Source organism: Globicephala melas, chromosome 6, assembly GCF_963455315.2.
Source record: "Globicephala melas chromosome 6, mGloMel1.2, whole genome shotgun sequence".
Taxonomy (NCBI): Eukaryota; Metazoa; Chordata; class Mammalia; order Artiodactyla; family Delphinidae; genus Globicephala; species Globicephala melas.
The window spans coordinates 19,360,525-19,370,873 of NC_083319.1; the positions used below are offsets into that span (position 1 = coordinate 19,360,525).

The following is a 10,349-nucleotide window of genomic DNA, read 5'->3' on the forward strand; positions in this document are numbered from 1 at the left end:
CTAATTAGCCGGTGACCCTTCTCTGGGTGTTTCAGTTCAGATATTCTCTTTCATGTCATGTACTACTTTTACTCAATTCAATGTGGCTGCCTGAAGCGATATATTCGTAATGACTCTCAGGGTGGGGGCATGGAAGCATGTAGGCATCAATTGGCAATGTCTGCCATGTACACTGGAAGGATGCGTGTGGGTGCCACAGGCTTGCCACCCCTGGACTCGATCTTCCACAGTTGATTCTAAGCCTGCTCAAGTCTGATGTTGATTCTATAATCCGATGTCTGTCTGTGTCTATCGAAAGTACTGAAAAACTGAGCCAAACGTTTCCCGTCAGAAGCAATGTCTTGAAAAACTAAACCACAGGCAGCCTGTTCTGGAGAAAGACCTGGCTGAGCAGCATGGACAACCACCCAGTAGCAGCACTGCCTCTTAGCCAGGGGACTGACCTGCCAGAAAAGAGCTCCACCCTGGGCTCACAGGCTTGCTTTTCTTGCTACTGAATGAGAATATGTAGGCTAGGAGGAAAACCAGGACTACAGACACAGTCTCCTCTTCTCCTAAGGATTTCGGAGTGTCTCTGTCACTTGACAAACTGAAAACACTAAGAATTTTACACTTCTATGGAAAAAGCAACAGTGGGCAGAAGGGGGCTCCCCAAAATTCTCTTAGGAATCCCTCATCCTTCAGAGACTAGCCTTCCACGAACTGCCTTCTTCAAACAAAAGACACAAATCATCACACAATAACAATAAACCGGTTACTAAGACCTCCCTCCTGTTAGGCACTGTCCTAAATATTTCCATGTGTTATCTCATTTGATCTCATTTTTTTCTCACTTGCAGTTGAAAGAACTTTATTGTGGGGTTTTTATGAGTGTTGCCATTTTACAGACAAGAAAGCTGAGGCTCAGAGAGGCAATGTTACACATCTAAGGTCAAAGCTTCTAGATGGAGCTCTATGAAGTTGCCCCTATCCAACCATATTTGACCTACGAAAATGGCAATTCCATAGGATTCAAACTGATAGCAAGTGGCAGGACCAGAATCCACAGTGTTTGGCTGATGCTAGAGCAGATATTCACAAACATTGCACAGACCCTCCTTGGAGATTTGTCAGTTTTAGCATCTACCATTCTTCCCTATAAGTATTTGTGTACCTGTCTGTTTCCTTTACTGGACTACGAACTGATTGAGAACAGGAACTACCCATCATTGGTCTCTGAAACACCTCACTACCCCTTGATCTATCCCATAGCCTGGTCTTTTTTTATATATATATAAATTTATTTATTTTATTTGCTTTTGGCTGCGTTGGGTCTTCGTTGCTGCGCGCAGGCTTTCTCTAGTTGCGGCGAGCGGGGGCTACTCTTCGTTGCGGTGCACGGGCTTCTCATCGCGGTGGCTTCTCCTGTTGCGGAGCACGGGCTCTAGGTGTGCGGGCTTCAGTAGCTGCAGCACATGGCTCAGTAGTTGTGGCTCACGGGCTCTAGAGCACACGCTCAGTAGTTGTGGTGCACAGGCTTAGTCGCTCCGCGGCATGTGGGATCTTCCCGGCCCAGGGCTCGCACCCATGTCCCCTGCATTGGCAGGTGGATTCTCAACCACTGCACCGCCACGGAAGCCCCCATAGCCTGGTCTTAACACTCATTCAACTCATCTGTTGAACGCAAGAATGAATGATTTTAAAAATGACTTAATTCCCAGGACTCTGAAATGACTGCTGGCTCTACAAGCATCTGAACTGGGCGCCAGCTACGCCACCCTACTACCTAAATGGAAAAGTGCTTCTCAGTGCTGGAATTCCAACACCCAACACTCCAACACCCAGGGCTTGGAGGGGCTTTGCTTAGGCAGGCAGTGTTTGCTCAATTCTTTTAAGACACAGGTGGTGCTGGACTCAATCAAGTGTAAGGCTCAGATATCCTCGGAAAAAATCCACACTTCAGGCTGTTTCTTAGCTTCTCTCTCTTCCTGACACATTCCAACAAGGAATTTATGGATGTTGGGAAGGACAAGGGGTGAGGAATTCTACAACCTTTAAGAACGCCCATGCAAGTAACTCCATGCTTAACTGACTGTGCACAATAAAATTCTTTTGCCTGCAGGAAGAAAAATTTAATGTGATCTGTCTCAGGTGTTGCCAAAATGATGTGGAAAGAAATTCATCTGCATTTCTAAACAGTAGGAATCTTCCTTGGCCCCCCAGCCAAGGCTGTTTGACATAAATGCCTAAGTCAACAAGATAAATATATTCCCTGAGTTACTAAAAGTGAAGTCATAAGTATTCTGAAATATGATTCTAGCCAGTTGGAAATTTTATCTTAATCTAAAAATGAAACTTTATTCTCCAGCTGTGAACCGGGAAACATTCAAAGATTGTTGATTCCTTCATCTAAGCAACGGTCTTTGTCCTGTGGTGAAGTGCCTAAAAATAACCCTCAGTTTGTTTATTCCATGCTGTTTCCAAAAGGTTAGCCATCAAACAGCTCTGCTGGAAGAAAAAAAAAAAAAAAAAGGAAGATCTGGTAACAAGTCAAGAGGCACCTCAGAGTATACAACTGTAAACCAAAAGGCTCTTGGGACACGGCTGCCATGACACTGACCTGACCGAGGTTTCCCCATTAAATATTAAATGAATGTTACTTCACAGTAATGTTCTGAATAAAAATCTATAATGCCCAAATCTGGAGATATCATCCTACACTGGCCACAGCTAATATCAAAGGAACTGAAACAAGAACTAATTTTTATCTTTCATCAGTGATGAAGGCTTAACGTTTTTAAAATTTTTATTTCGTATTGGAGTATAGTTGGTTAACAATGTTGTGTTCGTTTCAGGTGTACAGCAAAGTGAGTTAAACATATACATGTATCTATTCTTTTTCAAATTCTTTTCCTGTTTAGGTTGTCACATAATATTGAGCAGAGTTCCCTGTGCTGTACAGTAGGTCCTTGTTGGAAGTCCTAACATTTTAACACCTCCCTCCATCAAAAAAAAAAAGGCTTCAAGACCATTGTTTTATCTTTTCTTTTCTTCCTTTTTTTTATAAAGGGGAGGCAACATAAGTTTGCCAGGTATCTGCAGACCAAAGGACTAAATACAGAAGCCTATGTTTTCCCTAATCTTCTCCACAGATGACACCGAGCAATTAGGCACCTAGCCTTAGAAAGACACAGCAGTGCTTCCTGGGCTCAGGACCAGCCCTTACATTGACCATTCATGCTCTCCTCACTGGCTGTACCAACTCCACGTGCTCTCTCCTTTCCACTCCCCTACACATCTTATACACCCCAGTAGAACCAGGACGTCAGTATTCCGTACGTGTTACCCCACTTTTGCCTACATCAGGCAGCTGCAGAGGGAAGCTGCTGTTATTACTGTCTCCTTCCTCATTCCCCTCCTCACCCATGCATTCCTTGCCTTTTCTCACGCTATTGCCTCTTTCTAGACGCCTAATCTAGAAGGGCAGGTGGGTAAGGTGCAAATTCAATCCACCTGCTCTGTTGTAACCAACCACTTTTTAGAATCCCGCCCATCCTTCAGGCTCATCTCAGGTGCCACCTCTTTCGAGGTGTCTTTCTTCAGCCCCTCAAAAGAATGTAGCCACCCTCCACTTTGAACCTTAAAAGACCCAGGTTAGCCCATCTCTTTTGTTACCTATTACATCATTGTCATAGCCATGACGTAATTCCCTAATTCTCCCATGCCTTCTGGATGCAAACTTTCCTTTCTAATCTACTCTCTATTTGACCAGTGTCGTTATTATTGTTTCTATTATCATTAGCTACCATGTTAAGTACGTACTATGTGCCAGGCACTGTGCTGGTAGCTTAAGATACATCTCATTTTATCCCATCTTCTCATAACTTTATAATATAAGCATATATATATAACCATGCAGGAGATGAAGCAAGTGATACTCAGAGGGGGAAGTGAATGGCCACAGGTAGCAGCTACCAAGTGGAAGAGCTGGATTCTAACACAGGTCTATTTCTCTGCAAAGACCAGGCTCTTTCTCCCATACCTAGCCACTTTATCAGACTACTGAAGAAAATGGACTGAGTCCCCTCAAAAAGTCTGCAGCAAAGTAGTACAGAGTCAACAGAAGCAGGAGAGCCATGAGTTAATTTCGACAAACCTACCAGCTCCCAAGAGAAAGGTGAGGCAGGGCAGAACAAGATGTTAGGTGTAGCCAGAGTGGCTCCTGGGCAACCTATCTTCGGTTTTATTTGAGAAGAATCTCATGGAGAACTTGGGGTTCTAAGGTATGCAGAGAGAAAAAAGAAAAAAGATTTCATATCCCAAGTGTAGGATGGGGGAAAGGATGATGACCTGGGGCAAGCTCCATGTCCCTTCACATCTGAGGAGGACAACAGCCATAAAGACCACTCCTCACTTGTACCTGGATATGTTTGAACATGTAAGGTATGGAAGTTACAGTGCACATAAATATTTGCTTATGTTAACTAAAAAGATGTCATCTTCTCTAGTCTCCTGGCATCTGCAGGTGAGGTACTCACCAATTTTAATTAGATAGGAGACTTAGCAATATCCTACCTTTCATTTTTAGACTCCTTTTAACCTCTCAGAGCCTCAGTTTCCTCATTTGTACCATGGGCTTAACATAACCAAGCGGACTTCTAAACTTGCACTGCTAAACAGAATTTCCTGCAATGATGGAAATGTTATTTATCCACACTGTCTGAATTATAGCCACTAGCCACATTGCTATTAAGCACTTGAAATGTGAACAGTACAATTGAGGATGGAATTTTTAATTGTATTTAATTTTAATAACCACTTGTAGCTAGTGGCTACCGTACTGAATTTGAATAATGCAGCTCTGGACCAAAGAATTCAAAGTTTTCTTCCTCTTCTTAAACCTTCTCTCTCATGAAGAAATCTTTAAGGTAGTTTTTTTTTTCCTCCTCCAGATTAATTATGCTTGAAAAGGTAACAGGAATGAAGGCACCTAAAGAGTCACGAACACAATCACAGAGTTAATTTGGCTCCAAAAATTTCTTTTGATAAAAACAGAAAGTAGAGTCTGAGCCACACGTGTCCTTTTCTGCACTTAGCATATATGCCGAGGCAGGTTACAGAGCAAGGCAACGTGCATGGCCTGGATATAGCCACTTTGTCCTGGATGTGTGACCCCAACAACCTATGTATTGAGCCAATACAAAGGCTGTGTCTCTTCCTGCTGCCCTCCTTTCACCTTTGCAAACGTTGACAAACAGATCCTTTCATCTCTCCATAAAAGATAGAAGATAGATAACTAGGTAGGTAGAGTGTAGACAGATAGATAGATAGATAGATAGATAGGTACAGGTATAGACGTAGACAGGGATATGGACATAGGTATAGGTAGAGATGTAGATAAAGATAAAGATGTAGATACAGATGTAGATGTGGAGATAGGGAAAGAGATAAATATAGAGATATCTCCCAGGACACATTTGCCTGGGGGCTCTGAGACAGAGATTCCTTCACTTCACTGCAGAACTCACCCTTGCTTAGAAAAACAGAACTGCATATGCCAAGGTAGGAGTTTCAAGAGTTGGGGGGAAGAAAATCCTGGAAAAAATACTAATTGAAGTCCATATTTTTACAACAAAAGCTCCCCTTTATTGAGCTCTTGCTGCTGCCAAAGACTGTACCATTCCCACCACACACATTATCTCACGCACTTTCCAAAGTAGCATGTTTTATTGATGAAATGACTCTGGCCTGTGGTATAGATAGTTTGCCCAAGGGAGAGGAAGTGGTCGAACAATGACTCAAGACAGTTTGTCCACAAACTTGTGCTCTTCAACACTCTTCTATTTACATTCCAGGGCCTTGGAGCTTGCCATATTCTCGAAGAAGCCCTTTCTATTGGATAATTCCAATAAGAAACGTATTTCTTCTGTTGTGCTGAAATTTGCCTTCTTGTAGCCAACCCTCCTCTCCACCCCTAACATACACACATATTGGTGCTTGTTTTGTCCTTTGAGGCCACAAGGGACAAGCCAGCTCCTGCTTCCCCAGGATTTATAGGAATCACAGGAATCCTGTTCCTCTCAATCTTGGCTTTCTCAGCTACAGAATAAACATGTACAGGTCCACACTCCTTCCCCCTACAAGATAGTTTCCAGACCTTCCATTAACTGGTCACTTCCTATAAAGATAAGAATCTACTTGTGCTTTCTAAAGAATCTCTACAGAATACGTTGCTCATTCTCCGATTTTAAAAGCCCTACTGTCCGAACATGATCCTTCATGTCTAACCTAAATATCACAAACTGTAATCTAAAGTAATTTTCCCTAGGTCTATCCTCAGAGGAGACATTAACCAGCCAGTTGTCTGCATAAGAATATTTTACATTCTTTTTTTTTTTAATTTTACATTCTTAAAGATTACTATTTGCTTTGTATGTTTGCTTCTCTGGTGTAAATATTTCCAGTTCTAGTAAATTTATCTTCACAAGGTTTACCCCCTCACCCATCAGTGATTCTGCAGCTCCTCTTTGATCTAGATCCAAGTTGCTGTTGGGTTTAGTACCGGATTCAATGAAGAGGTCAAGCTTAAGCAAAAGGAGGCTATCGGCCTGGACTCATGCTAGGTTTTGTTCTTCAGGGCATAACGAAATAGCAGCTACTTTTTAATATGTGCCTGTTATGGGCTTGACACTATGTTGGGTGTTTTCTGTGCAGATCTTTAATTCATAATTCCCTCTGGAAGGATTTTGACCCCATTGTGAAAGTGAGATCATGGTTTAGAGAGGATAAATATCAATAGCTTGCCCAAGTCACAGAGTTAGTGAGTGGCATTTGTACTCAGGTGTGTCTAATTCCAAAGTCTAGACATTTTCCACCGCTCTGAAGGTATAATGGGTCCTTCCCAAAGTGAAAAAACATCCACCTGCCCTCAGACCACCATGAGCCAATACGGAAAATCCACAACCCTCAAGCATCACATTTCTTTCCTCCAAACAACGCAGCATTTGGCTGTGCCAGCGCACATACAGAGTGAAAAATCCTCACTCAACCCATACTCTGGTCATTATTTCCCTAGATTTGTTGCATTAAAGTCTCAACCAACAATTCTAACAGCCTTTTAGATGGAAATTTAAGTCATTTAACAACACACACAAAAGTGTTGGGTAAAAGTCCAAAAGCATTGCAAACTTGGCCCATGGCCCTTTCTCATAAAAAAAAAAAAAAAAGAGCTAAGAATTGATGAGAAGAGGGTGAGAAAGAAGGACTTTGTGGAAGGCAAAGAGAGTTCAAACAATTGCAGTAGAATACGCAATCAATAAATATTTGTCCGGTAAACAACTAAGATAGGCTATGGCAGTTTGAAAGAAGAGAACTTGCCAAGTTCTCCTCTTCATAATAATTTTCATTCAGTGGGCTTGCCTACATCACAGATCCACAAACTCTTATTAGGAAACTAATTTGAATGATAAAGCATACAGATGGCCACCTTCTCACTGTGTCCTCATATGGCCTTTCTGCTGTGCACAAACAGACACAGAGTCAGAGAGAGATCTGAGGTCTCTTCCTCTTCTTATAAGGACACCAATACTATCATCAGATTAGGGCCCCACCCTCATGACCTTCATTTAACCTTGATTACCTCCCTAAGAGTCCTATCTCCAAATATAGTCACACTGAGGGTTAGGACTTCAAGTATGCATTTGGGGGGGAGGGGAAGATATGATTCAGTGTACGACACTCATTAAGAATAGAATAAGTACTTGTTGGGACTTCCCTGGTGACGCAGTGGTTAAGAATCCTCCTGCCAATGCAGGGGACACAGGTTCGAGCCCTGGTCCGGGAAGATCCCACAGGCTGCAGAGCAACTAAGCCCGAGCGCCACAACTACTGAGCCTGCGCTCTAGAGCCCGCAACCCACAACTACTGAGCCTGCGTGCCTAGAGCCCATGCTCTGCAACAGGAGAAGCCACTGCAGTGAGAAGCCCGTGCACCACAAGGAAGAATAGCCCCTGCTCGCCACAACTAGAGAAAAGCCTGCACGCAGCAATGAAGACCCAACGCAGCCAAAAATAAGTAATTAATTTTAAAAAAAAAAAGAATAAGTACTTGTTGATTGCAGAAGACATCGAGGGCTCATGGACATCTTTCTGAGTCATCTCTTGCCCTGGGTCATAGTTTGGATAACTGGTTCAGGAACATTCTGTCAGGCTCTTCTAAAAACTTGACCTTTTAAGGTTTTAGAAATAAATCGAAAAGAAGAGGAATTGAGGTTCAAAGAGGTAGAATACTATTCCAACAGCCACATAACTAGTTAGATGTTCAGTTACAGTAAAAACTCAGTTTGCTTTCTAAAGTCTTTCATTTTCACCTCTGCCTCTCACAGCAGAGGAAAACCAGCAGATGGAGTTAATCTTAGATTGGAGGGTCAATAATAAGAGGGAGGAGTTACTGGACATCTATGGGACTATGGCCTTTGTATCACTCAGCGTGCTCATCCAGTAAATAGCGAAGGGCTTCATGACTATATGAATGATTTCTACTTATTGTTTTCACTTCCGTCATTACTTTAACCTTGACGTTATGATCTTCACTGTACAGAAGTGAAATAAGACAAATAAAAGTTATATAACTTGCCCAAAGGCCCAGAACTAGAGCTGAGATCCAAACCCGCATCTGATCTGTCTTGTCCTTTCTGCTGTCTCCCTATATTTCCAAATATTGAATAGTGAGTGAAGTCATTCCTTCAAGATTGCAAAATTCTTTTAGAGACCATTTTATATCCACACCGCAGTGCACACTGAAGGAATAAAAGGAGACCTTCAAACACAGGAAATATAAATGCACTTGGAATTGTAGATATTCAATGATCAGTAGATACTAACAAGCTTATTGTTTTCCTTTGTTTACTTGTAGAAGAGAATTCCTTCAAGAAGATCAGGAACAAAGGATCTGGATTCTACTCTCAGCTTCCAAATCCCCAATTCTGCCTAAGAGTGAGATACCCTAGGACCGCAGAACCTCGGGAACCTTCAGCCAAACCCACCTCCACCATGGGGGTCGTGACTCGGCTGTTGGCAGGCATCTTCCTAGCTCTGCTTGCCCTTCCTGCCGAAGGGGGCGTCCTCAAGAAAGTCATCCGGCACAAGCGACAGAGTGGGGTGAATGTCACCCTGCCAGAGGAGAACCAGCCGGTGGTGTTTAATCACGTCTACAACATCAAGCTGCCTGTGGGGTCCCAGTGCTCGGTGGATCTGGAATCAGCCAGTGGGGAGAAAGACTTGGTCCCACTGTCAGAGCCCAGGGAGAGCTTCCAGGAGCACACGGTAGATGGGGAAAACCAGATCGTCTTCACACACCGCATCAACATCCCCCGCCGGGCCTGTGGTTGTGCCGCTGCTCCTGACATCAAGGAGCTTCTGAGCAGACTGGAGGAGCTAGAGAACCTGGTGTCTTCCCTGCGGGAGCAGTGCACCTTGGGAGCAGGCTGCTGCTTCCAGCCTGCCGAAGGTAGGAGCTGGTGACCGGCCCAGCCCCTCACTGTACACGTGAGCAGGCCAGGACCCATCGGTTGTTTTCCAGAGTGGGCTCCCTGGGGAACTAGCCTCACAAGGTGTTCATTCAAAAGAGATTTTATGGACAAATGATTGTGCAGAACGTAATCATCTCCATTCTGCTCTTGGAGAGTCTTGGTGACAAATGTTTCTCAGAGGAATTTTCAGGCCTCTGAGAATTCCTGCTTTGAAAAACCCTATTTTAGTTTAAGTACGAGTTTCTAAAACTTACTTGACAATGAAATCTACTCATTCTCTACCCTTAAAACCTATGAACTTATTTTGAAATCCCTAACCCAAAGATCGTTCTCTGAAAAGTGGTGAGGTAGCCCCATCACTTCGTTGTACAAATAGGGAAACTAAGGCCTAGAAGGAAGTTGGGATTCCTCAAGGTCCTGCCGTAAGCGGCCAAGTTAGGACTTAAACTACAGTATTCCACACCCCAGTGTTCTTGCAAAGTTACAATGCTGCCTACGGTGATGCAAAATCGGTGGGAAATAGAAAAAATGTTCCAGTTTAACGGCAGCAACGATGATGATCGCAATATGAATTGAGCCCCTTTATGTACCAGGAATTGTAATTCACCATCTCATTTAATCCTTCCAACAACCCTTTGAGATAAGGTTTAATACCCCCTCTCTACAGATCTAAGAAAGGAGACTCAAAAAACTTAAACAGCTGGCGCAAGATGACTCAAAGAGTGATAAGAGATAGGAGCTTTGAAGGTGCCTGTGTGTCTCCACAACTCACGCTATCCCAGTGATACCCTGTCTCCAGGTGCATCTTTTTTTAAGGAATTGTGTCGCTTTGGAAGTTTGT

General features: G+C 43.2%; 1 protein-coding gene across 4 annotated transcripts in view; it reads left to right on the forward strand.

The window, feature by feature from the left end:
• TNC (tenascin C) overlaps positions 1-10,349 on the forward strand; it is a 93,582-nt gene that overhangs the window by 17,813 nt on the left and 65,420 nt on the right. For all 4 annotated transcript variants that reach the window (XM_030858879.2, XM_030858881.2, XM_030858890.2 and 1 more), the window contains exon 2: positions 8,893-9,486. In XM_030858879.2, the coding sequence (XP_030714739.1) occupies positions 9,030-9,486 (457 nt within the window). In that variant the 5' untranslated portion in view covers positions 8,893-9,029. The remainder of the gene's footprint in view (positions 1-8,892; positions 9,487-10,349) is intronic.